General features: G+C 58.2%; 10 protein-coding genes across 10 annotated transcripts; 5 read left to right on the top strand and 5 right to left on the bottom strand.

The window, feature by feature from the left end:
* Nucleotides 1–337: 337 nt before the first annotated feature.
* On the bottom strand, nt 338–3,062 carry SPB1 (AdoMet-dependent rRNA methyltransferase spb1; the record flags this gene model as incomplete). The annotated part of the gene is made up of 3 exons (XM_028637105.1): nt 338–459; nt 518–2,816; nt 2,895–3,062. 3 exons carry the CDS (start codon nt 3,060–3,062, stop codon nt 338–340), a joined length of 2,589 nt encoding a protein of 862 aa, XP_028490925.1.
* A 455-nt stretch (nt 3,063–3,517) lies between these two features.
* On the top strand, nt 3,518–5,224 carry LYS3 (Saccharopine dehydrogenase [NADP(+), L-glutamate-forming]; the record flags this gene model as incomplete). Its single annotated transcript, XM_028637104.1, has 5 exons — nt 3,518–3,528; nt 3,688–3,770; nt 3,841–4,121; nt 4,182–4,203; nt 4,278–5,224. 5 exons carry the CDS (start codon nt 3,518–3,520, stop codon nt 5,222–5,224), a joined length of 1,344 nt encoding a protein of 447 aa, XP_028490924.1.
* Nucleotides 5,225–6,046: 822 nt separating this feature from the next.
* Nucleotides 6,047–8,453, top strand: D7B24_002908 (uncharacterized protein; the record flags this gene model as incomplete). The annotated part of the gene is made up of 4 exons (XM_028637103.1): nt 6,047–6,667; nt 6,719–6,848; nt 6,902–7,012; nt 7,066–8,453. 4 exons carry the CDS (start codon nt 6,047–6,049, stop codon nt 8,451–8,453), a joined length of 2,250 nt encoding a protein of 749 aa, XP_028490923.1.
* A 614-nt stretch (nt 8,454–9,067) lies between these two features.
* On the bottom strand, nt 9,068–10,321 carry HMX1 (heme oxygenase; the record flags this gene model as incomplete). Its single annotated transcript, XM_028637102.1, has 1 exon — nt 9,068–10,321. The coding sequence occupies one exon, from the start codon at nt 10,319–10,321 to the stop codon at nt 9,068–9,070; it is 1,254 nt and encodes a 417-aa protein (XP_028490922.1).
* A 2,064-nt stretch (nt 10,322–12,385) lies between these two features.
* Nucleotides 12,386–13,599, bottom strand: D7B24_002906 (uncharacterized protein; the record flags this gene model as incomplete). The annotated part of the gene is made up of 3 exons (XM_028637101.1): nt 12,386–12,685; nt 12,744–13,520; nt 13,579–13,599. 3 exons carry the CDS (start codon nt 13,597–13,599, stop codon nt 12,386–12,388), a joined length of 1,098 nt encoding a protein of 365 aa, XP_028490921.1.
* Nucleotides 13,600–15,012: 1,413 nt separating this feature from the next.
* On the bottom strand, nt 15,013–15,995 carry D7B24_002905 (uncharacterized protein; the record flags this gene model as incomplete). The annotated part of the gene is made up of 7 exons (XM_028637100.1): nt 15,013–15,122; nt 15,182–15,284; nt 15,341–15,385; nt 15,440–15,619; nt 15,686–15,781; nt 15,853–15,906; nt 15,966–15,995. 7 exons carry the CDS (start codon nt 15,993–15,995, stop codon nt 15,013–15,015), a joined length of 618 nt encoding a protein of 205 aa, XP_028490920.1.
* A 641-nt stretch (nt 15,996–16,636) lies between these two features.
* On the top strand, nt 16,637–17,871 carry D7B24_002904 (uncharacterized protein; the record flags this gene model as incomplete). The annotated part of the gene is made up of 3 exons (XM_028637099.1): nt 16,637–16,780; nt 16,836–17,432; nt 17,497–17,871. 3 exons carry the CDS (start codon nt 16,637–16,639, stop codon nt 17,869–17,871), a joined length of 1,116 nt encoding a protein of 371 aa, XP_028490919.1.
* A 306-nt stretch (nt 17,872–18,177) lies between these two features.
* Nucleotides 18,178–19,931, bottom strand: GDA1 (Guanosine-diphosphatase; the record flags this gene model as incomplete). The annotated part of the gene is made up of 3 exons (XM_028637098.1): nt 18,178–18,235; nt 18,293–19,646; nt 19,700–19,931. 3 exons carry the CDS (start codon nt 19,929–19,931, stop codon nt 18,178–18,180), a joined length of 1,644 nt encoding a protein of 547 aa, XP_028490918.1.
* Nucleotides 19,932–20,785: 854 nt separating this feature from the next.
* On the top strand, nt 20,786–22,627 carry D7B24_002902 (uncharacterized protein; the record flags this gene model as incomplete). The annotated part of the gene is made up of 2 exons (XM_028637097.1): nt 20,786–21,058; nt 21,164–22,627. The coding sequence occupies 2 exons, from the start codon at nt 20,786–20,788 to the stop codon at nt 22,625–22,627; spliced, it is 1,737 nt and encodes a 578-aa protein (XP_028490917.1).
* A 612-nt stretch (nt 22,628–23,239) lies between these two features.
* Nucleotides 23,240–25,122, top strand: KLP7 (Kinesin; the record flags this gene model as incomplete). The annotated part of the gene is made up of 2 exons (XM_028637096.1): nt 23,240–23,423; nt 23,492–25,122. The coding sequence occupies 2 exons, from the start codon at nt 23,240–23,242 to the stop codon at nt 25,120–25,122; spliced, it is 1,815 nt and encodes a 604-aa protein (XP_028490916.1).
* Nucleotides 25,123–25,670: the final 548 nt, after the last annotated feature.

Here is a 25,670-nt window from a genome sequence, read left to right as displayed (position 1 = left end):
TCGGGCGGCTGTATCATATATCGATCTTCATTACCTATCTCTTGGTGGATTAGTTCACAATCTTGACACATCGGGTCGTTGGAACGCCCAGGCGGACTGCGTTCAAGTTATGAGACCGTGCAATGCAACCCTCCTGATTGAGCGCACTATGGCTATAGCCTGATTCGATCATGTCTTCTCGCTTCGTGAGACCTGGCTGCGAGTCGATGCGAATTGTTTCTTTTCTGACGCCTACAATGCACTGGACTATGGTATTTCATGAACGACAAGCGCCGCATCCCGTCTACTGTACCGTTGAATAGCACACGCCCCTCGCACGGCTCGCTTGGCGAGCAGTCTACCGCTTCTTCTTCTTCGACAATCTCTTTTGCGCCCTCAGGTCCTTTTTCATCCTCGCGTCGACAATGGTATATCTGCCCTTGACACCCTTGGGTCGTCCCTTGACACCACGGTTGAGGCCTGTGCGTGGTTAGCAGTCGTGTCACGGCAAGCCCCGATGGAAAAGAAGCAAACTCACCCTTGGCGATGACGAGCGTGGGCTGCGGCCGCCTCTTGACCTGTCCCGCCTTGGCAATCATCTTGGCGATGGTGCTCGCCTTCTCCTTCTCCGTGAGGCCCTCCTCGTTGACGAGCGAGTCGGTCTTCTTCTTGAGCTTCTCGTAGCGCTGCGCCGCCTTGAACTTCTTGCGCGCCTTGGCCTCGGCCACCTTTTTGATCGGCCGGGCGTTGTACGCGCGCATCTTCTCCTTGATGGCGTCGGCCGCCGCCTTGGTGATGGGCTTGTGCGGCTTGTCGTGCCTGCCCTCGTCGTCCATGAACCACTCGGGCAGACCGTCGCGGTCGCGGAAGGCGTGGCGGTTGAAGCCGTCGTCGACGAGGTCGTGCGACGTCTTCTGGCCCGTCGCCAGCTGGTGCGCCAGCGTCATGGCCTCGGCCGTGATGATGTCAATGTCGAGCGTGCCGTCCGCCTTCTTCTGGTCGGCGGACCAGTCGGCCTCGTCGTCGCCGGCGGGCGCGGGGCGGCCCTCGGTCTCGCTGTCCGAGTCCGAGTCCGTGTCGGGGGCGTCGACGGCTGCCGGCACTGGCGCCTTGCTGCCCTTCTTTGCCTTTTCCGTCTTGGTCTTGTCGGCCTTGGTCTTGTCGGCCTTTGCCTTTTCGGCCTTGGGCTGCGTCTTGGCGTTGGTCTTTGCCGCGGCGATCATGGCGTCGATGGCGGCGTCGTCGATTTCCTCGTCGCCCGTCGTCTTGCCCGCATCGGCCATCTTGACGTCCTCGTCTTCCATCTCCTCGTCAATGAGACCCTCGAACATGTCCTGGCCGAAGAAGCTCTTGGCCCGCCTCGACAACGCGCCGTCCTCCTCGGGTGTGCTGTCGAGGGTTGTGACGAGGGCCTTGCCGTCGGCAGCCTCGCCGTCCGACTCGTCGCTGTCGCTGTCCATGTCAAACTCGTCGTCCGTGTTGACCGTCTTGTCGTCGCCGGAGAAGCCCTCAAACTCGTCGTTGTGCTCCTCGCGCGCGCGCTTCGCACGGTACTTTGCGTCCGCCTCGGCCTTTTTCTCCTTGTACTGCTGGTACATGCCGTCGAGCTCCTCCTCGAGGCGGTCCTCCTCCTCGTCCGTCTCGTCGTCCGTCTCGCCAGACGAGCCGATGCCGCTGTCCTTCTGCTCGGCCTCGCGCGGGATGGCCATGCGGCCCTGCGCAATCTTGTTGGCGGCGCCGGCCTTGTCGACAATCTTGAGACGGAACATCGAGTCGGCGCCCATGGGGCCGTCCTGCTCCATGCCAATGTCCATGGGGGCCATCATGTTCATCTGCATGCGCACAATCTCCTTCTGCTTCTTCTCGTTCTCCCGGCGGCGCTCGCGCTTCTTCTTGGTGCTCTCCCGGTCGCGCATGGCCTGCAGCTCCTCCTGGATCTTGAGCTCCTCGTCCATGTCCTCGACCTCGGCGACCTCCTCGGGCACGGGCTCGTCGTCCTTCTTCGTAGACAGGCCAAAGATCTCGCGCACCTTGAGACGCCACTTGAGGAGGATCTTGAAGTCGCGCCGGCCGAGGACCTTGAGGTCCTCGCAGCACAGGCGGATCTCGTCGGTCGTCTCGGGCAGCTTGCTCATGGCGGCGAGGGCCACGTCGCCGTTCTTGGGCTGGGCCCACGTCAGCTTGTTGTAGCCGCCGAGGATGGCGAGGGGGTCGTCGGTCTGGATGAACTCGCTGGCGGGCGCCTCCTTGTAGAGGGTGTAGTCGCCCTCCTCGTAGCCGTCACGCTTGCGCTTCTTGATCTCCGGGTTGTAGACCTTGGCCTCGTTGTTGGGGGCCTGGTCCTTGAGCTCGGCGAAGACGGCCTTGGGGTCGAGGAAGCGGGGGTCGATGCGCTTGGGCGCCTTGTAGCCGCGGCAGACGACGAAGATCTCGGCCGAGACGTTGCGCGACGACGGCGGCTTGGTGGCCTCGACCTTGGTGAAGAGCTGGTTGAAGACCCAGAGCAGGGGGTTGTAGTCCTTGGAGCGGAACACCTTGGTGACAAAGGTGCCGCCCTCGACGAGGAACTCGGTGGCCAGCTTCATCGACTGCAGCACGAGCTCGGCCTGGTTGAACGAATCCTGGTTCCAGGCGGTGCCGACGTTGGGGGCGCCGTCGTGGAGCACCGTGTCGGCCTTCCACGTCTTGAGGTGTTGTCGGAGCGTCGCGCGGCACTTGTCGGTCGTAATGTCGCTCTGGAAGGTGATGCACTTGGGGATGGCCTTGATGGGGGCGAGATCGACACCGACAATCAGACTGTTGACCGGCATGGTCTCGGCGGCGACTTGACACCATGACTGCGCGTAGAGGCGTTAGCAAACGTTGTCCGTGGCGTGAGGCCGTCAGCATGCCCGAATCCTTGGTCACCAACTCACTCCTGGCGCGGCGCAGAGATCGATCAAGACCTTGCTCTTTTCCAAAAAGCCATACTTCTTGTTCAGCTGGATCAGCTTGAACGCAGCTCGGGCGCGGTAGCCCTTCTCCTTGGCAAGCTTGTACCACTTGTCGAGACGGCCCTTGCCGTGCTTCTTCTGGATGGCCATGGTGACGGTCGCGAAGCAGCAGCAGCAGCAGCAGCAGCAGCAGCAGCAGGCCTGGTGTCGTGTCGTTCGTTGAAGGAGGCTGCTGTGATAGCGCTGGGGTCCTCGAGTCCTTCCGCCCCACCGCCCGTCTTCTCTTCTCTCGGCTCGATTTTCAGAAATTTTGTTTCTTGGCGTTCTGATAACAAATGGTCACGTGGTGATAGCGACCACCCACTTCCAAAGGGCGAGTCCGCCGGTCTCGCTCAACGCCATGGAAACATGAGCGCGCCGTTACCCCACCGTGGGGTGGAATTTTTCTGGGTCCCGAATGCCAATGACTTGTGTCTGCTGGCTGTGACGTCCATGTCTGATTCTTGCGAGCAACATCATCTCTGCTTCTTTGATCTTCTTTTGATTGAAGACAGTTGACACAATATTTTCTTTCTTCCCACAGAGAGAAAAAAAAGAATACCATCATGTCATCCCAGTACGTCTAGCCTCCATGCTTGATCTTCCATATTCAACATGGCCCCTCCTCCCACCCCTGCCCCTCACCTACCTACCTACCTACCTACCTACCATACCATTACGATAGCTACGATGCGGAGACAAAAACAGCAACCCCGCTAACCTGACCGCCGCACAGGAGCGTGCTCATGCTCGGTGCGGGCTTCGTGACCCGGCCGACCCTCGATATCCTCAGCGAGGCCGGTATCCCCGTCACCGTCGGTAAGACACGCAGCTACCTCTCTTTCTGTTCGAGCTTTGGTCGGAAACTGACGCCAATTGCGTCTTCCAGCCTGCAGGACGCTCGAGTCCGCGAAGAAGCTTTCCCAGGGCGTCGCCCACTCGACCCCCATCTCCCTCGATGTGACCGACGACAAGGCTCTCGATGCTGAGGTCGCCAAGCACGATCTGGTCATCAGCTTGATCCCTTACACCTTCCACGCCACCGTCATCAAGTCGGCCATCCGCCAGAAGAAGCATGTCGTCACCACCAGCTACGTCTCGCCCGCCATGATGGAGCTCGACCAGCAGTGCAAGGACGCCGGCATCACTGTCATGAACGAGATTGGCCTGGTATGTTTTCCTCCGTTGCCTGCCCGGAGAGGGGCTTGAACTGACCTTGTTGCTTCCCAGGACCCCGGTATTGACCACCTCTGTAAGTGTGCCAGCTGCTAGCTACCGGCGCTTGTGCGAAAAGCTGTGCATCCAGACGTACTGACCCTTTTGCAGACGCCGTCAAGACCATTGAGGAGGTGCACCAGGAGGGCGGCAAGATCCTGTCCTTCCTGTCCTACTGCGGCGGTCTCCCCGCGCCTGAGGCCTCGGACAACCCTCTCGGCTACAAGTTCTCGTGGTCGTCGCGTGGCGTGCTGCTGGCGCTCCGCAACGCCGCCAAGTACTACCACGGCGGTTCCGTCGTCGACGTGCAGTCCAAGGACCTCATGGGCACGGCCAAGCCCTACTTCATCTACCCCGGCTACGCCTTTGTCGCGTACCCCAACCGTGACTCGACCCCCTACAAGGAGCGCTACAACATCCCGGAGGCCGAGACCATCATCCGTGGTACCCTCCGCTACCAGGGCTTCCCCCAGTTCATCCGCGTCCTGGTCGAGATCGGCTTCCTCGACGACACGGCCCAGGAGACGCTCGCCCAGAACCAGCCCTGGAAGGAGGCCACCAAGACCATCGTCGGCGCCTCGTCCTCGAGCGCCGCCGACCTCGAGAAGGCCATCCTCGCCAAGGCGACCTTCGACTCGCCCGAGGACCAGCAGCGCATCCTTGGCGGTCTGCGCTGGATCGGCCTCTTTTCGGACGAGCAGACGATTGCGCGTGGCAACCCGCTCGACACGCTCTGCGCGACGCTCGAGAAGAAGATGCAGTTCGAGGAGGGCGAGCGCGACCTCGTCATGCTGCAGCACAAGTTTGTCATTGAGCACAAGAGCGGCGAGCGCGAGACGCGCACGTCGACCCTCGTCGAGTACGGCGACCCTGCCGGCTACTCGGCCATGGCCAAGCTCGTCGGCGTGCCGTGCGCCGTCGCTGTCAAGCAGGTGCTCAACGGCACCCTCGCCGAGAAGGGCGTGCTCGCGCCCATGACCTCCAAGATCAACAACCCGCTCATGAAGGAGCTCAAGGAGAAGTACGGCATCAGCATGGTCGAGAAGACTGTGTCGTAGACCGGCTTGCTTTGAGGAGGCTTGATAGACGGGGCACGGCTCGTTCGGATTGATGGGGCATCCTGCGCAAAAAGCGGACGCCATCATCCGGTGATGGCCTGGTTAGAAAAAAATATCAATAACGAAAGTCATGAGAATGCCCGACAGATGACTGTTGATGTGTATACATGGTGATGCAGGACATGGTGTCCCCATGATGGATGTACACGGTTGATGTTTGGGTAGCAGCAGGATTGACTTTGGGAAGGTTGCTCACTCGGGATGCCAGCAGCTGACAGGACCTAGAGCTAAGGCAGTGAATGGCAGCTCAAGCGCTAACGGTCAATTAAAAACCCCTGTAGCTCAGACGCGCTAGCACGCGTCCAGGTCGTGTTGCGGCGCGTTCCTCGGGCACCCTTCGCCGTCCGTGCGTCTCGTGCACCTTTTCGATCGTGACGACGTCAGTCGTTTCTTCTGCCAATTCTCATGCCATCTCTCCACCCCAGCCTGTTTCTCTGCAACAAATTGCCGGGTCTTTCACGGTAGCTTTCTTGACGCCCACACCTCTTCGTCAATTCATGTTCTGCTCCCAAAGCTTCCGGCACTTCTGACACAACCCACCGGCCCGCCACTAGTTGTCCACAGCAACCTGGTCTCGAGTCCTCACTTCCCTGGGTGTCCGTGGCAACGACTTCCCCATTCCAGCGCCCTGTCACCCCTTCCCTCCACGCAACTCCTAACCCCCCTCCTCCTCCTCTTACCTTACCCTACCTAGCGTTGCCAGGTTGTCGTGAGTTCCTCAATTGAGCACCTGTGCTTCGACAGGCACACCACACTGTCACCATGTCGTCCAGCCGAACATGGGGCCGCGCCATGGCCAGCCCTCCCCCGAGCGATGGCCACATACCCTCGTCACCCTCGACCATGATGCCCCCCTCCTCGCCGATACAGGATGGCTCTTCCCGAAAACGATCCCGAAGAGAACGACGCGAGCCGACCATAACCCCAAGGAAATTCAGGAGGTTCTTCACTCCCCGGAGCGAGAGGCTTGCCATACCCTTCGATGCCAGATCTATCCTCGGCGAGTCGAGCGAGTCGGCCCTCAACGCCGCCCATCTGACATCGCCTGCATCGACCCTCGAAGACAAGCTCGATTCAAGATCCGTTGATTTCAACGTTGACGTTCCGCAAGACGCAAGGAGGAAGACTCTCAACCTCTTCGGAGGATCGATCGACTACAACAATGCATCACGCAGAGACTCAGGGGAGACTCTTCCCGATGCGAGGAAACGAAGGAGGACCGAGGCCTCTGACCTGCTGTCTTCGCCCTCGATTGGGAGTGTGCGCACGTCTAACTTGACCGCTCATAATTTGAGAGCTCTGGGTGCTCAGACTCGTTCCGGCTCCACGCTCGGTTTCGAGAGCAAGCTCGCACAATCATCTCATGCTGGTTCCAGTGATGCGGTACGTCTCTATCCCCAGAGAAGCTTGCAGTGTAGGACTAATCATCGACAGATGATGCTTGACTATAAACCAAAGCCTGTCATGAAGCTCCGCAACCGGGGGTTTGCCGCACAGCTGCTGCTCCGCGAGCAGGGTATCACGCCGAGGCCTGGACTGGAGAGAATCGACTGCCCAGCTCATGGTATGTAAAGCAGCACGCAAGAGGTAATTGGACGTGATCTAACCTTACTCTAGATCAACGCAGCGAAACCACTCGCTTCTTCACTCGTGATACAGATGTCTACACGTGTACTTCAAGCCTCGGCCGAGGGCATACTATTCCCTTCAGTCTCGCCAGTTGTCACAGTACGTTCTCAGGCTTCTGGGTTTCTATCCACCCATCTCTGACTGTTTCTTAGCTACCCCCTTGACTGCCGTCGGCGATGAGGAGGGATTTATTCGTCTCTTTGATACAAAGTCCGTTCCCGCCCATGTATCAGAACCCACCAAGGTCAAAATCGCCGTCCAAGCTCACAATAACGCCATTATGGACCTGGCCTTCTCACACAACGATCTCAGACTGGCAACCGCCTGCGGAGACCACAGCGGCAAGATCATGGATGTCATGTCCCAGTCAATAGCCGTGGAGCTGAACCACGGCCAGTACCAAGCCATGCGCCGCGTCAAGTTTCAACCCGGCCAGGCCAATGGTGACGTGCTTGCGACTTCGGACCGGGACGGCACGATCCAAATCTGGGACATTCGTTGCAGCACCTCTCCCGCCGTATCTTTCACAACGATGGGGCCTCGAGGACCCATTGCTCGCGATCGTGATCTGCCCGCATCAAGGACAAGGCCGTTGAACACCATGCTCGAAGCCCATGTTCGTGTTGTCGAGGGTGAGACCAGAGGAGCCTCGGTCACGGCTCTCGAGTGGTTGCCTGCAGGACGGGAGCATCTCCTCCTCTCCGCTTCGGAAGCCAACTCTTGCATCAAACTCTGGGACACCCGCTACGTCACCTCCAGTAACCGAGCAGCCACCCCCTTGTCCGCCACAGCGACCCCTTCGACCCACGCCTGGCGCCCATACGGCCTGACGTCCATGTGCCTCAGTTCCGATGCCTCCCGTCTCTACGCCGTCTGCAAAGACAGCACCGTATACGCCTACTCGACCGCCCACCTCATGCTCGGACCCGCGCCACAACTCTCCCGCAACCCGCCCCGCCAGAAGCTAGGTTCTGCCTCCCCTGGTCTGGGCCCCCTCTACGGCTTCCGCCACCCCGCTCTCACCGTCGGCTCCTTCTACGTCCGCTCCGCCCTGCGCACCGTCGGCACGGGAAACGGTCCCGAACTTCTCGCCGTCGGCAGCGCCACATCCAGCGCCATCCTCTTCCCGACCGACGAGCGCTTCCTCCGCGAGAAGTGGGATCGCGAAAGCCACGACCCAAACCACGACTGGGACGCCAGTGCGAGGCGTCCCGGCCCCAGCTCCGGTGCCGCCGCCGACACACGCATCCCCATTGTCCACAACGGCACGCAGCTCGCAGACGGGCACCAGCGCGAGGTCACGGGCCTCAGCTGGTCAAACGAGGGCAAGCTCGTCACCGTCTCGGACGACTACACTGTGCGGCACTGGCAGGAGGACGCCTGCGAGGGCGCCGGCGATCGCAACGAGGACGTCCCGAGGGACGCCCGCGACCTGCGCACCTGTGGCGGTTTCGGCCGGAAGCGCTGGATGGCGGGCTGGGCGCGGACCGAGGAGGGTGCGAGCTGGGACGACGATGATGACGACCACTCCGAGTGCTGAGTGTGTTTGTCTTCCTCTTTGTGCAGCCCCCCCTTTGCAAGGCGCATATGTGTGTGCGTGTGTGTGTATTTTGAGTACTGTACAGTTGCCTGGAATACAGCAGCGTCAGGATGGCAGCTTCTTGGGAGTTCTTATTTGAGGCGTCTCAAGGGACCAAGCCCGTTTACGGAAAAGGTTGCAAGGCCAGATTTGAAAGAGCGATAGAGCAGGATACCCAATCGATTGGTTTATGGATAGCATAGCATAGCATATCACAAATTATCCCAACAACAGCAGTTCAGAATCCTGGGGTCATGACTGTTGAAACCTTGGCAAAACAGGCTATTGTATGACCGATCATCAATTCGGATCCAGGCTATGCTCCTTCTCGCCATGGTGTTGATGCTGTCTGGGTCTGTTGTCATAAAACATGAATGCAGTAGATAAGGAAAGCCCAAAAAAATGAGACAAAGGGGGGTATCGTGTATGTCCCTCGCAGCGCCATGATAAGTCCAGGTGTTGAAAAAAAGAAGAAGAAAACAAGGTCAGCCTCAACGCCGTGCAGTCATCATCTGGTATCCCGTCAATCTCCAACATCAACTATGCAACACGACAAGACTCTCATCTTTCATCTCCTACATCACGCTCTCCTCACGTCTCCCCTTAGAGAAGTAAAACGTGGCCATGAGCCCAGCTGCTGCCGCCAGCAGAAGCACATTTGACAGCAGAGAGAGCCTGGCAGACGTACGCGAGGTATCAGTGTCGACAAGACTACCCCTGCGCGAAGATGAACCATCGCCTGAGAACATGGAACGCAACTTGCCGACTCTGCGAACACGATCCGGCGTGGACGGCTTAGGCTCGAAACGGACAGCCTTGCCGAGCATGGGGCAAAACTGGCCGGTGCCCTCCAGGTCCGCCGACTCGTCGGAACCAGCCGCTCTCATTGCTGGACATTGGTGATGAGAGTGGCTTCGTTCTGGCGAGTCATCACTGCTGCTGGCCGCTGCCGCAGCACGGCGTTCTTTGGCGACGGCCACGGAGTTACGCAGTCGCGAGCCAAAGGAAGACGGCTCTGCTTCGAGATCGGTGTTGCAAAAGACATCGAGCTGGCCTACGAGACGGAGCATGTTGTCGAAGATGCAGATGGCCTCCTGGACAATGTCGTGTCGATCGTGTGCAGAGAGGAGAGGCTCGATGGAGGCGAGGCTTGCCTTAAAGTCACGCTTCAGATCTTCTCCATCGACAGAACCATTAAAGCGGAAAAAGGAGAGAGGTAATGGGTCGCCAGGAGCGCCGGGGACGGGGCGACGATTCCAAAAGCCAGGTTCCGGGGCGGACGCGTCGACAGATTCCAGCGTGGCCCGGATGAAGCGTCCGCCGGCGAAAAGCGCCATGAACAGGATGTAAGCATACGCAATCAAGACGTGCGGCCGGTTCTCGAGCGCGCGAGAAATATGGCGCAGAAAACCCGCGAGGCTACCGTGACGGGCGACGGTATCGAGCTTCTGGTTGACAGCGTCGATGGACCAACCAGTGAGTTGGGCAATGTCGGCACGCAGGCGGTCAGCGCGCATGAGATCTGGAAAATAGATGCTGGATAGGATGTCGTGGATGCGGCCGGCAGCAGCATCGGCGCCGGGAGCCGGCGTTGCGCTTACGAGACTATACCACCAAGACTCGAAAGTGATGTAGATGGGCGCAATGTGCACAAGACCAGATGCGTAGGTGGAAGGATCTTGTGCATGAGGAGGCAAGCTCAGAGGTAGACGAGCGATGATGAGCTTGTTAAGCTTTGCGTGGATAGTCCTAGTGGCGGCGTTGATCGAATCTGATAGCGGCCGTTGAGGGCTTCCGCTGCTCGCGGAGGCTTCTGTCGAGGACAGCATAACGTCGTAGGGGCCTCCTTGCGGCGAGGCAAGCCTGGTGGATGATGCTTATGAGAAGGAGAGGCTCTAGGTGGGGAGGTCGGGCGCGGCTTGAGAAGGTTTGCAAGATGGTGAAAAAGGCTGTCTGGATGTCCTCTGCCCATGAAGGCCGCGGGCGAGACGTTGAAGAGGTCGAGCGGGCGAGGAGCGAAATTTCATGATGCCAGGAGCGACAGAACCACGCAGCAAGAGATGGGCTCACTGATGCCTCGCCGGTGCCCTATCGATGCCTACCCTTTATGCTAGCTATGGTATCGTGGCAGGGCCGTTGCTGAATGAACACAAAGCTGACTCGTGGAACAAGCAGTTGCGATGCGCGCTTGTAAATGCACCTGAACAGATCAAGATCAGATCAGGAACGGCCAGTCACAGCTGACAAGTGACGAGATGTGGCCGAGTGCTGTACGGTGATTAGCGAGCCAGGCAGAGCTGGGCAGCGTCCTTAACCAGGTAGCTGGGAGGATCTGGGTCGTTCTGTGGCTCGATACACGCAGACGCCCGAGCACCGAAGGGGCGTTCCTAAGAAGGAAAGGAGGAAGAGGCACGATCGGTTCTAGGCCTGGAAGGGTTCGGCCAAGGTCCTCGACCAGTACGCTACTGGGCTTACAGGGCAACCTTGAGCGGAGATGAGGTTGATGGGATGAAGAAAATGATCGGGCAAAGATGGGTTGGCCACCGCGAGAGAAGAGGGAGAGGGGCACATGAGGGATCAATCCGAAAGTCCTATGACCAAGAAATGGATGCGAAGATCATGCCTTGGCGCTCGTGAATCCCTTCAACGCTATTTCTCATTCTCCTTGGCTTCCACGCTTTGGGTGTGCATTGCGTAACGGGTGGGATTCACATGCTCGCATTCCATCCCTTCCTTCTCAGGGTTGTGTTGCAGGCCCTAAAATACATAGGCAAGGCAGGGTTTCCCCAAGGCAGGATCGCGAATGCCATGTCTCTCCAATGAATGCCCATGGCCATCCTCTTGTTCGCCAGAGGCAGGTGCCCCGCGCACCTCGGTCGTGGGCTCAGGTGGGGGGGGGGGCACATGGGTCATCGAGATCGGTATCTCTGCTGTGTATCGACATTTCATGACGTTGCCCACTACATGCCCCTACAAGTACAGGCTGTGGGTGGAGGAAGTAGCGCCCCGGAGCCGTCTCCACAGCGCTCTAATCACCAACGTGACGGCAATCACGGCCCTGTCGATCCCGCCTACCCCAACCCTGCCTGCTCTGAAAGTCTGTTCCTGTTCCAACAACTCGGTCGTCGATGATCCATCTCGAGTCCGAGTCATGGACATCTCCAACTCCTGACTTGCATCATTTTCACTGCCGTCTCAGCCTCTTGTCTTTGCTTTTATTTCGGACAGACTTCCGCACAAGTCATGTCGTCACCAGCGAGGCTACGGCCGAGTGAATCAGTTCTCAGAAACCATATTCTCACTCAGATGCCCCACACGAGCAAGAAACCAACTACGAGCCGGTACACCGCGTGGACCTCATCCTAATCTTGTAGCAGCCACATGAGCTTGAGCCCGATGCTTGCAATAGACTTGGGTAATGCCTCGAATCACTGGGTCGAGCCTGCTGCTCGTCATGCTTGCTTTTCGATCCAAGATAAGAAAAGCATTTCGGTATGCTGCCGAAAGATGCCCCGGGCTCATGAATCAACCATTCCTACAACTCGGTCGTCATCCCAGCCATTGGGGTTCCAGCATAGTAGCACCCGTTGGGTTGAGCTCTGAGGTAGGGACGGCTCCAGTGCAACACCAACAACATTATCCTGTTCCCGTATCGGGTGACATGGCTCGGCTTTCTCGTAAGTTGATTCGCAATGAATGAATGAATGGTTATTCGGTGAAGCGATATGGCAAGAGACCACATAAGCACGGCTCCCGCAAAACAGATCAAGATGCGCTTCTATATGCACGCTCCAGGTGTATGCCGAGGTATCACGATCGCAACCAACGGCAAACCTATGCCCTTCCCAAACGCCTAAAATCATGACCCAACGCCTTCCCAATCGCGCCACCCTCTAGATAGCCGTAGTTTGGTCTTCTTCCGTCGCAGAATCTTCCTCCTTGCTCTCGTGATTGACAAACACGAAAGAAATGAAGACAATCGCCGCTCCGACCCAGTACACCCAGCCAGAGTGCTGCGAATACTGAATCATTTCTCCGACCAATGACAGCGGAATCGTCAGCGATAAGCCGACTGTGACCAGCACCGGCGTTGTCAGGAGCATTGCGTACGCCCATGATATGTCGCTGACGAAGGAAGAGAAGGCATTCACCAGGATGATGACCCAGACTTCAGCTGTCGGCGGCATCTCGAACTGGCGCATAGGTTTAGTACACAGTAACATGCTAGGGACCACAGGGGGGGAAACTCACTGTCTCAATGCCTGTCCAGTGCAGGATGAAGAAGACCGGCCACAGCATGACGAGGTTGAAGAGACCCACGAGCCCAAAGAATAGCTGCATGTCCACCCTCTCCTCGTTGCCGACCCTCCACTTCATAATGGTGACGTAGACTCCGTAGATGATGGCGCTCAGAAACGCCATGCCGTCTCCCAGCGCAATCTGGCCCGTTGTCTTGTGCGGGAACGACCCCCTGCTCTCATCGCTCGACCCGGACAGGTCAATGGTGGAGATGAGCACGACGCCCGCGAGCGACGCCAGAACGCCGAAGAGCTTGCGCATGGAAAAGGTCTCGAGGCGCAGCGTGGCGCAGAAGAGCAGCGTCCAGACGCTGCTCGTTGACGTCAGGATCGTGACGCTTGCTACGCTCGTGTACTGCAGACAAGCCGAGGCGAAATAGTTTGCTAAGAACCAGAGCATGCAGAACTCGAGACTGAGAAAGGCGGTCTCGCGCGGATTGAGGCGCTCGGTCGAGGGCGGTTGCTTCGGTATGCTTCCGCTGGTGTAGCCCCCGGCGCTGGCCTCATCGTCGACGAGGAGACGCTCGGCGTCTTCGGCAATCGGAGACAGGAGGGCTGTCCTGCCGTATTCTTGTTCATGCCAGGCCTTGGACACTTCGTGACGGAGACCGGACAGCCCGTGTCGACGTAGGAAGCGGACCAGCATCGGAACCAGGTTGACGGCAAAGACCGATGTGTTGAGGTATACGACGAAGAAGGGCTTGTCGTACGTCGAGTCGGAGAAGATGTACTGCGCACTTGTCAGCCATTGCAGTGAGCCATGCCACTGGGGAGGGCCCAGAGCTTACAGATGCGAGAAAGTTGGACATGGTCCACAAGGCGACCGTCAGGAGAAGACAGGCAATTCCCAACGTGCGCCTCCCGACACCGTCGAGTCCAAGTCTTGTTCGCCAGCTCATAGGCCCTGCATCGGCGGTTGTCCTGTCGGTCGGCAACTCTCTGTGCGAATGCCTGTCGCTAGCCCCCATCATTGCTTCGTCTCGAGTCATTGTCGCAAAGGCTTATCGTGATTGATGTTTTCTCGATCTAGCGTCAACGTTGGGGCCAAGGAAAAAGGCCTTCGTGAAAAAGAAGAAGAAAAAAACAATGACCAAACTCTGAAGCCTTTACTGGACGTCAAAGGGCTGTCGCGGCCAAGTTGGTGAGATCGAGCGTATTTCCCGGCGAAACAGCAACAGAGGTGCCGTCTCGTCGACCGCCCGCACGTTGGAGTAAGAATGAGAACTCGCAAATGCGGCAGGTGCTGAACACGAGGCGCGCGTGGGTTCAGCTGCTGTCGAACTGTCGGTCAACTGGGGAATCCAAGCCGCCTCGTGGGCACTGGGGTCGGGAGGGTCGTTCGCGAGGAATGGAGGAAGGGCATCGAGGCTCGGGTACCCCTCCGATCACGCACACGTTTGTCTGGGTTCGTCGGGAAGAGATATGGCGTCTTCGCCAAATGTTCCAGGGCTCGGCCAATGGTGGGGAGCCCTCGTGAGCCCCTCCTCGTCCTCCCGTCCTCTCAGGGTCGCAGCCTTGTGTCACCCGGCGAGGGTCAGGCCAGTGGGGGGCTCAGGATTAGGGCGGCAGGCGAGTGGGCCAGGGCATCCAAACAGCCACTGAAACAGCGGCTTCCGGCGCGCTCCTTGGGGGCACGTCGGTCGGTCCTGTCACTGCAATCGTGCACGGCGGGACACCGTGCCCTTCCATGGGTGCATGACGTGACGACGCGGGCGGGCGTGTGGGCCCCAGACTGTCACTGACGAGGTCTCTTGTTCACGTGCACCTCATCTCCCTGACCGTGAAATCTATAATGAGCGACAGAATGCGGACGCCTGCAAGGTTTTCGCTACGTCTTTGGCGGGAGCAACGCCCCCGCCTGGAACACATGAGAGGTCAGAAGCTGCAATCGGCTCACTTCCACCGTCTGACGCTCAATTTCCAAAGAGGTTGCCAACTGCAGAGACCATCAGACGCAAAGAATCAGTGTGATATTCGAAAACCCCGCAAAACACCCAGAAAACCCAGTGCCAGAATATGCTACATCAAGCCTAAGGTATAGTAATAATATGCCGGCAACCCGAGACTGTCTGTGCTAGAATGTGTACTCCTCGAGCCATGTGAAGTTGACTATCGTGGGCATGCCGTACCCTGCCTCTCTGTCGTGTGCCGTGCCGTGCCGCGCCTTGTCGTGCGAGCCATGTCGCTATGCAGACACGCTCTCTCCCTCCGACTTGACCCCATTAACAGGCACAGCCATCGCGATCGTCCCCAATGTGGATGTTGATGGGGTCCTGGAAGTCGCCGCTGAACTCCTCCGACTCCTCCTGAGCCAGCGCATTGCGTGCGATCACTAGAGGGATGTCTCGTCAGTACACACAAGAAGCAAGTAACTGCCAGGCGTGGACTTACCCTCGAAAGCCTGCTCGACGTTGACGGCCTCCTTCGCACTGGTCTCGAAGTAAGGGATTCCACCCTTGGACTGGCAGAACGTCATGGCACGCTTGGTCGAGATCTGCCACTCAAAGTCAGCTTGCGTCCAGAGCTTCCAGAAAAGCATCTCAAACTCACCACACGCTTGCTCTCCTCGACATCAATCTTGTTGCCAAGAACGACCTAGGAACATGGTCAATAGGGCGGTGACAACTCTGGGCCGGAAAGCCTACTCACAAAGGGGAAGTTGTCGGGATCCCGCGGCGAGGCCTGGATCAGGAACTCGTCCCTCCAGCTGTCAAGGGCGTCGAAGCTCTTGGAGTTGTTGACGTCGTACACGAGCACGCAGCAGTCGGCACCACGGTAGAAAGCCACGCCCAGGGACTGGAAGCGCTCCTGGCCGGCAGTGTCCCAAAGCTGCACGGTCACGTTAGTGCTCGATCGCAGCCCACGGCGTTTCGGCGGCTCGTTGTCTCCTCGTACCTGCATTGTTACCTGTCGGTCATCGACGAGGACCTCCCTCGTCAGGAAGTCGGCGCCGATGGTCGCCTTGTAGCTCGCGCTGAACTTCTTGTTGACCTGTCGCCAGAATCCTGGGTCAGCAGGCTACTCCACTCGCACAGTGGTGGTCGAGATCGAATAGGACGCACATATTGGTTCATCAGACTCGTCTTGCCGACACCGCTGTCGCCAAGGATGATGACCTGGTGAAAGAAAGTCAGTCGAGGAAACAGGCATGGAGTTGGTTGTACATGATTCTAACCTTGAGGAGGACCTTCTTCCTCGTCGACATGTTGGGCTGTTGATCTCTCGAGCTGGTCGAAGAGGGGAATCGGCGAAGAGGCAATGTCTTGTGCTGCCTGTGGGATCGGTCTGGGGAATCGTTGCAAGTACGTAATCTTCGTACTCGTGTCGATTCGGTCGGGCAAGGCACCTGTCGTTTCGGTGCAGGCAGCAGAAACGGGTTATCGTCGTCTCGTCTGTTGTTGGAGCGGTCGAGATGGAGGAGGTCGGTCGGTCGGTCGCCAGGCCCGGCCATACAGTACCTGTTGCACAACTGATAGCGGCTAGCTCCCCCAAGGTACCTGAGTACCTCCACCTTTGTCTACTTGGCGGTTCCACTGACGAGCATGAAACAAGCCAATCAATGCGTTGCGCTCTTGGATGCAAGCGGCCGAGAGGGGACTAGCGGCTCTTGCGTGAGGTCACTTGGATGCCATGACGACTGCGCCACATGCACCGCACTGCTGGGGCATGTCTTGGGCGCCTGTAGTGGGGCGCTAGGAGACGAGACGATGGGAGAGAGAGAGGCTGGTGAGCTTCAGTCGCATGCTTCTAGCTTGCATCCACTCAACGACTTGATGATCGGCAAAGATATCCTCAGCCATTTGTCGCGGTCATCAGTGGCCCGGATGATGTCCACTGAGCCTAGATATGGCAGATGATATCCTGCTCAGCAAGGTCCATGGCCTCAGCGACCTCGAACTCGCCGGGCTCCTGTGCCTCGTGAGCAGGGAGCATTGTCTCATCAGTACTCCTCCAGAAGCACTCGATGAGTTGACAGAAGAGCTTCAACTTGTATGCGGAAGAACTTTCGTTTCTCTTTTTCAAGACCTCATCTAATTACGACCAGATATTCACCAAGACCTTTGGCCTCAAATGCGTCGTTGTCGACTGCCACGCCCACACCACCCTCGATGACTTCGCCGCCGCCATTCTCACCTCGAAACCCCAGTCACGCACCCCCTCGCCCTTTCAAACCCGCAACTCGGCGGAGCCCTCGTACTTTGGCGCCCGCCCCGGCGCCCTCACCCCTCTGACCTCTCTCTCGGCGACGAGCCCCGGCCACCCTCCCCCGGCCATGGCCAACGTCATCCTCGCCCGCAACCTCGACCAAGCGCCCAAGGCCGTCCAGATCCAGGCCCTCGAGCTCCTGCGGACCCGCCGCATCTTCACCCGCACCGCCGTCCAGGCGGCGCCCAAGCAGTTCCTCTTCGTCGCGGCGCTCGGCGCGCAGAGCGGCGGGCGCGCGCACGTCACGCCGCACCTCAACGACTTTCTGTACCTCGCGCACTGGCACGACCCGGACCTCGGTTTCGCCAACCTCGACGAAGGATTCGAGGCCACCGTGGGGGACGGCGGCTCGGAGACGGGCAGCATGGAGAGCGTCGTGAAGAAGAGCGTCAACGGGGACCTCCGTGTCGAGGACGACCCGTTGCTGAGCGATGTGGTACGTGGTGATGAATCCCTCGGGCGTGGCGGACGGACGGAATCATGCTGACGACCAGTTGTAGGATATCGCTGCCCTGGCAAGGCTCAGTCAAGGTGTGCAGATTGACGTGGATGTCCTCCGCTACCAGATGAATCTGATATCCTTCTTGCGAATGCACCGAGCCGTCGGGGGTGGTGTCAGTCCAACGGCGACGAAGCACTTTGAGCAGCTGATCAAGGCGCTGGCGCCGCTACACCAGCTGGATTACGCGACGCCAGGCCTCGTCGCACTGGCGTTGCGGAAGGTCTATCTGCACAGGATCCAGATCGTGGAGCCGGGACAGGAGAGGAGCATGCAGTGGGGTAGCGAGCTCGAGGCCGTAGAGGCCTTGCTCGAGGACATCGGGCCGGAAGAGGTCATGGAAGAGGTTCTGGACATGGTTGCGACGCCACTTTGATTCACAAACGCCGGTTTGATGAATTCGTTACGTGTGATGGTAACACTGCTATAAAAGGCATCGATACGGTGTTCTCCCGAATGCGGGCCATGCCCGCCATAGTAAGGGGACGCCACTGGTACCGTGAGATTTGCCAATCTCCAGGCCCAAAAAAAAAACCACGTTGTGCCGAGTCCCCATCTGTTCTGTGGCGGTCATCTCACTCTTCTTTTTGTCATCAGGTCCTTGTGTTGTTTGGGTCATGAATTACAACGTCTATACTTTACAAAAAGCCAGAGCACGCATAGCTAGAGGGGCGGATCCCGTCTACTGCACCTGCTTGACCTTGCACTCCCAGCCGGAACCGGGGGCGAGAAGAGGGAGACTAGCCAAGGGTTAGCAATCATGTCATTTCGTGGGAGTGGTACAGGTTAGGTCTTACCTGGCTCCCAGGCACCAGCCGAGTTCGTTGCCCTTGATCTTCTTCGCAATCTTGACCTCGCGCTCGATGGGCATCTCGTAGCCGGTGTGGAGAAGAGCCATCATGAAGTTGAGATCGAGACAGTGATCGGGGCGGTCGCGAAGCTCATCCAGAGCTCCAGGGATCGTGGAGAAGAGGTCCCAGGACTCCTCACCGCCACAGACGGTGTTGGTCAGGTCATGCATTTCGCGAAGGGTGAAGGAGTCGGGCATGCCGAGTGGCTTGGTGCGGTCGTAGAAGAAGGAGAAGATGTAGACATCCTCGCGGCCGAAGGTCTTGGCCAGAGAGGGCTGATGAATGCCGTTAAAAGAGCAGGGAGCAAGCTTGCAGTCGGCCTCCTTCTTCAAGATGCGTTCGGCCAGGGCGCGACATTGCGCAGGGGCGGCGTTGGTAGGTCCGGTGAAGTTAAGGCTGATGCTCTGGCCGAGCTGATGGTTCTCTGGCAGCTTGACCTCGGTCTCCTTGGCGAATCCAGGAGCGATGCAAGGGTGGACGACAGGTCCCTCGAGAACAGATTTGTCGTTTTTCTTGGACGCCAGCAGCTCATCAAGGAAGACGGTGTGGAGAGCGTCACGAGCCGCCATGAGACCATAGCCGAGGTGAGAGTGCTGGTACAGCTCAAACTTCTGACCACCAAAGTCGAGGTTGTACTTGTGGTCACCTTCCGACAGCTTCTCGGGCATGCCTCCAGCCGGTCCCTTAAACGTCGGTTCGAAGACAATCTGAGTAGAGCCACCGCCAAGGTCGAAGACGGCGGCAGTGGGGTTCTTGTCAGGGCCGCCAATCTTGCCGAGGAGGTAGTTGGTCGTGATCCAGGCGTAAACGCCCTCATCGGAGCCATCCATGATGGCAACGCCGTTCTGCTCTTCCGAGACGACAGGGAAGGGGTACTTGGTCTCGAGGTGAGACCGCACAGTCTTGAGGATCTTGTCAGCTGCCTCAGCACCAACCATGCGCAGACCAGCCGTGGCCTTGACGGCGACCGGGCTGCAGCCCTTGAGCTTGTCAGGGACTTCCTTCATGGCAACGTCCATGAGGGCATCGAGGGTCTTGGCCGCTGCCTCGGGGTCGTCCTTATACTTGCTGAGACCACCAACCGACTTCTCAGTCATCTTGAATTCCTCCTTCTCGAGCTCGGGGGCGGCGCCGCAGTTGTTGAACTTGTACACGTGGATACGCGAGCCAGTGCTTCCAGCGTCGATCATGAGAACGTATTGCACGATGGGCTTCGACTTGGAGCTGGACTTGGTGCATCGATCGGTGCCATAGGAGTTGTCTGAAGGGACCTGGCCATCATTGGACTTGGTGGGGGAGACTGTGCAAGACTGTTAGGTTTGTCGTGCCATCTCGGCCGCTTCATCTTCTCACCTCCATTGTTGTACATGTCAACGCCCTTGGGGGACAGCCAGATGAAGCCCAAAACGATAAAGAAGACTACGGCGGCCGTCTTGATCCATCTCGCCTTTTGCGTCTGCGACATGATGACGGCTTTCAGTGCACCCAGAAGACCAGGCTTTCGGGCAGGGGCAAAGCGACCGGGCTTTTCGAATGGATCTCGCGCGTTCTTGGTGTGCGGGAGCGAGACGGATGATCTTCGCATTGGTCGCGGCTGAAGGGACGAAGGTTGTGCGGGCGAGTCTACGTAGACACGGCCCGGCGCATTCGTGATTCGAGGTGAAGTAAAAGGAGGGACTAGGTCGGAAAGGGCGGCGGGAGAAGGGAGCGATGTCGAAAGAGCGTCAGGTCGTACGGGTCGGCCAAGGGACAAGATGCAAGATGAATCGAGTCCAGTCGAATGGGTTCAAATGCAAGGAGGCGAATGGGGTTCGGCGAGGGGAACGACTTTACTGTACAGTAGAATGGGGTTGGCTCGAACCAGGAGGTGGCACTCAAAAATTCATTGACTTAGGGGAGCTGATTGCTCGAGCCAGCCTGCCGCGGCCAACGAGTCTAACCCCAATGCAGCCTGGATAAGCGGGGCATGCCGGCGCCGAACCCCGTCTACCAAAAGGGGGCCCCTTTCCTCCGCGCGACAGGAACGGACGGGCGAGGAGGTGCACTGCCACATGTCTAGGTGCTGAGAAGCAATTGGTGTGGCGCTCTCTTGTGGTACATGTACCAAGCAGTGGGAGGTCACAGGCCACAGGTCATTCGTCACCGAAGCTTCTCGACGATAGCCGTCGTCGTCGTCGCAGTTGCCTCCATGTCAGCAGCGGCGACAGTCGAGTTTTGGATTTCCTCGTCAAAAATGCTCACAAGCACCCAAACCCGCCTCCCTGAGTCTTCTCAACAGTAGCACTCACCGGCCTTCTCCGTCCAAGAACAGTTTGATTTCTTTTCATTTTACCCACGTAGAATTACCACACGCGCACTTGTAGCGCAACGACTCACCGACGCACTCCGTCCGCCTTATTGCCTGCCATACAATCCTCGTTGCACTTGAACAGGCCCGTCATGGAGGTTGCCCTCTTCACGTACGATCTTTCACAGGGTCTCGCGCGGCAAATGTCCCAAGGGTTCCTTGGGTTTCAACTTGACGCGATTTATCACACCTCTATTCACTTGAACGGGCTCGAATACGTTTACGATGGCGGTATAGTCGCAATTAGGCCAGGGTCTTCCCATCTCGGCAGGCCGATGCAGAGGATACCGCTCGGAACGACAGAGCTTCCGATGGATGTGGTAGAAGAGTTCTTGGACTCGCTGAGACCCATTTTTACTCTCGAGGTGAGTGAGGCTACTTCGACGTTCACCCACCCCCGTGCAATGGATGCTCGACGTCGGTTCGGCATACATCCTTCGAGGCTTGCTGACAGGTGTTGGGGTTAACAGGCTTACGATCTGTGGAAGCACAACTGCAACAACTTTTCAGATTCCTTCGCCAAGTTTTTGGTCGGCAAAGGAATCCCAGATCACATCATCAACATGCCCCAAGCTGTCATGGATTCCCCCATGGGAAGGATGCTCCTCCCTCAGCTGAACCAGACAGTTAATTCCATGCGGCAGAACGGAGGTATACTTGGTATTCAGAACAACGCCGCAGCCCAGCCCCAGTCTACTCAGCCACAACCACCGAGAAGCAAGGTCGTGACGGCTGGCACTATGCAGGAGCTGAGTGCCGCCCTGGAGACTGCAAAGACGTCCTGTGCAGTCGTCTTCTTCACCATGAGCACATGTGGACCCTGCAAGATGCTCTACCCCGAGTATGAGCAACTGGCCGTCGACATGGCCGACACGGCTGTGCTCATCAAAATCGACATCAACCGTGCAACAGACGTTGCCAACACCTTCAACGTGCGTGCGGCGCCCACATTTGCAACCTTTGTACACGGCGAGAAACAAGACCAATGGACTGGAGCGACACCCCACGCCCTACGGCAAAAGGTCCAGCTTTTGGTGCAGATGGCTTGGCCCCGACATCCCCACGAGTCGTTGAATCTTCCCAGTTTTGCGAGTCCTGGCGCCAAACCAGTACTTTACACCAAAGTACCACCACTACAGAAGCTGCTGGCCAAAATGGGAGACGCGGCCAGTGAACCGGCTGTGCAGGCCATCAGGCGTTTCATCGAGAGTCGTGACCAGAACGGCCCTACGCAGGCGGTCCTGCCTGATATGCGTCAATTCGCCGACTTTCTCCGACGCTCGACTCAAACACTATCCAAAGAGACCTTTTTCGCCGTGACAGACCTCCTGAGGTGCGCTCTGATCGACCCTCGAGTAAGCGGCCATTTCGAAGAAGAGCACGACCATCAGACGCTCAACAGCATCATCGGGCTGGTCAATGCTAGTACAGACGCCCCTTATGCCCTCCGACTTGTGACTTTACAAGCAGCCTGCAACCTTTATTCTACACAGCTTTATGCGGACCAGATTCTTCACAACGAGCTCATCAGAGAGCCTGTCGTGCAACTCATCTCATCCAGCTTCCTCGACGATAACCATAACAACGTGAGAGTCGCCGCATCTTCTCTCATGTATAATGTCGCCCTGGCGAGCAGCAACGCGAGAAAGACGAAAGCAGGCGACGGCTTGCCGGAGGCTGAACAAGTTGAGCTTGCCGCTTCTGTCCTCGAAGCCATCGGACAGGAAGAAGCTTCACCAGAGGCTCTCCAAGGCATGTTGCTCGCGCTTGGTCACTTGGTCTATGGCACGGCGATTGACGGAGAGCTGGCCGACTTGCTGCGCGTCATGGATGCAGAAGCCACGGTGCTTGGAAAGAAGAAGCTATTTCCCAAGGAGAAGCTCGTGGTCGAGGTTGGATCGGAGTTGTTGGGCAAGGGATTAAAGCGGAAGTAGAGGGAGAACGAAGTCGTTTCGTTTGCATGTCTAGATTTCATCGTTTCGGGATTGCATGGGCGACCTTATGATAGACATGTAGGATAGGTACAGGGAGGGAATTCAACAGCAGGACGGATCGAGGGTTTGCACTGCCAAGGTCGTGCTGTGACACCGGCTCCTAGGTCCTCCACACTCGTGGCTCTCTAGTGCGCGGGAACGTACTTTGGCGCTGGTACTACAGCGGGCAGTGACGGCATCAAAACAAACAGAAAGGCACCACGCACAGAAAACAATCTCGTACCATGACACTGAGCACAACCGCTCTTTGCACCTACCAGGAGAACTCTCTGATCCTCTCTTCCGAATACTGAGAATTTCAAAGGTCAACGTGGATCACTGTCTGTTCACTGGTGCCACTGCCACGCCGCACTTGGCCACGCCACACTGGCCATCCCTGCCCATCGACACCTCGCGGTCGATCCGGCAACCGCTACCCCACTGCAGCTGCCTCGATTGGGCAACCAAGTAAACATCGACCGGGGGGGAGAGCTTTCATGGAATGTGATGTGGGCTGTTCAACGTCAACGCTTCCGCAAACTCGTCGAGCAACTCAATGAGACACTGCTTGGAATGGCTTTGGACAACCGCCTGATGCCCGCCGCCGCCGCCGCTACTCCCGAACTGCGGACCATCCGCTCATCTGCCTCGACCCCGTCGCTGCGCTCTCGCGATGGAACTATCCCGCTACACGCCAGAATGGACGGAGGAGGCAACGTACGGGTGGTCGTCCGCGTGCGGGCGTTCCTGCCCCGAGGTGAGTTTGTTTTCTCGCTGCTTCGAGGTCAAGATGGATGACTGACGGCAGAATGTCACGCTCCGCAGAAATCAACCGCGGCGCCGAATGCCTTATCGAGATGAACCCAATGACCCAGGAGACGACGCTGCTCGTGCCCAACGACAACGACCCGGCCAACTCGCGAACCAAGTCGCGCAAGGTGATCGAGGAGAAGAGTTTCACATTTGACAATTCGTTCTGGAGCCACGACACAACGGACAAGCACTATGCGCCACAGGAGGAAATTTACAACACCCTCGGCGAGGAGTTCCTCGACCACAACTTCGAGGGCTACCACACATGCATCTTCGCCTACGGCCAGACGGGGTCCGGCAAGAGTTACACCATGATGGGCACGCCGGACCACCCGGGCTTGATCCCACGGACGTGCGAGGATCTCTTTGAACGCATCGAGGCGGCGCAGAACGAGACGCCCAACATTTCCTACAACGTCAGGGTGTCGTACTTTGAGGTCTACAACGAGCACGTGCGCGACCTGCTGGTGCCCGTCGTGCCCAACAAGCCGCCCTACTACCTCAAGATCCGCGAGTCGCCGACCGAAGGCCCCTACGTCAAGGATCTCACCGAGGTGCCGGTGCGCAGCATCAACGAGATTCTGCGGTACATGAAGAACGGAGACGATTCGAGAACGACGGCCAGCACCAAGATGAACGACACGAGCAGTCGAAGCCACGCAGTCTTCACCATTATGCTGAAGCAGATTCATCACGACATGGAGACGGACGAGACGACAGAGCGAAGCTCGCGCATCCGACTGGTGGATCTCGCGGGCAGTGAGCGCGCCAAGGCAACGGAAGCCACGGGCGCACGGCTCCGGGAGGGCAGCAACATCAACAAGTCGCTGACGACGCTCGGGCGCGTCATAGGAGCGCTGGCCGACTCGAAGCAAAAGGGTCGCAAACGAAAAGACGTGGTGCCGTACCGGGACTCGATCCTCACGTGGCTGCTCAAGGACTCCCTCGGCGGCAACAGCAAGACGGCCATGATTGCGTGCATTGCGCCGTCGGACTACGAGGAAACGCTCTCGACGCTGCGCTACGCGGACCAGGCCAAACGGATCCGCACACGGGCCGTCGTCAACCAGGACCACGTGTCGGCAGCGGAACGAGACGCACAGATTGCGGACATGGCGGAGGAGATCAGGGTGTTGCAGCTCTCCGTGTCGGAGTCGCGACGGCGCGAGAAGGACACGACACAGGACCAGGAGGCGCGCCTCGAGGATTACCAGAAGAGCGTCGTGGCGATGCAGCGCATGATGGAGGAGAAGAGCCTCGTGGCGGAGGGCAAGATCCGCAGCCTGCAGACGGAGAACGAAGCGCTCCGGCTGCACCTCAAGCTGGCGCTGGAGAGCCTCAAGAACCCGATCCCGGCGGTGCCCCTGAAGTCGGTGGAGGGTCGGAAGAGCATCGGGGAAGAGGCGGACGACGACGACAACGACGACAAGGAAAACGAGGACAGCTTTGTGTCGTACGACGGCGATTCGGACAGCACGGCGTATGACTCGGAGGCGGGCGGTGAGGAAGACGAGACGCAGGATTACATGAAGAGCCTCCTCCAGGACCTGGGCATGTTCCGAAGGAAGATCGGAGACGACATGGGCCGGTGGATGGAGCAGGGGGGCGCGAGGACGCCGCTGGGGGCCAGGCTCAATGTGTGAGGCGGCGGGCCAGGGACGGCGGTAGCAGTCTGGGGGATGGGATCGGTCTGGAGGGTTTTCATTTGTGACGACAAACGACAGCGGCGAAGCGTGGTGTTTCTCGGCGTTGGGTATTTCATGACGGCGGTCTCGTTACGTCTGCCTCTCTCTCTCTCTCTCTCTCTCTCTCTCTCTCTCTGTCTCTGTCTCTTTTCTCTCTATTTCTGTCTCTGGGTAAGGTGAGGTGAGAAGGATGGGCAGCTCTCGGGTGCTGCGTCATCCAGGGCGTTTCAAGAATGTCGACGGGGCGCCAGGCCAAGGTAGAAGAAACCAATGATTCCCCTTTACGAGATTTTTGCGAGTCGTGTGCGTTGCAGTCTGCGTGATGGACCTGCAACGCTTGAGGAGGTGAGGCGAGACTGACACTCGGGACGCGGCACGCGAGGAAAGAGAAGAAATCCAAGAACGGCAGGGTAGGTGTAGGAGGATGCGATGCAGCCGAGCGGCCCCTGATCCGAACAGCGAGAAGCCACAGGGCGATCTGGTCGTCGAGGACATGAGATGAAAGG

Source organism: Verticillium nonalfalfae (genome assembly GCF_003724135.2).
Source record: "Verticillium nonalfalfae strain VnAa140/NRRL 66861 chromosome Unknown scaffold_177, whole genome shotgun sequence".
NCBI lineage: Eukaryota > Fungi > Ascomycota > Sordariomycetes > Glomerellales > Plectosphaerellaceae > Verticillium > Verticillium nonalfalfae.
Note: the sequence above shows the minus strand (reverse complement) of the source record. Positions and strands in the feature narration are given on the sequence as shown.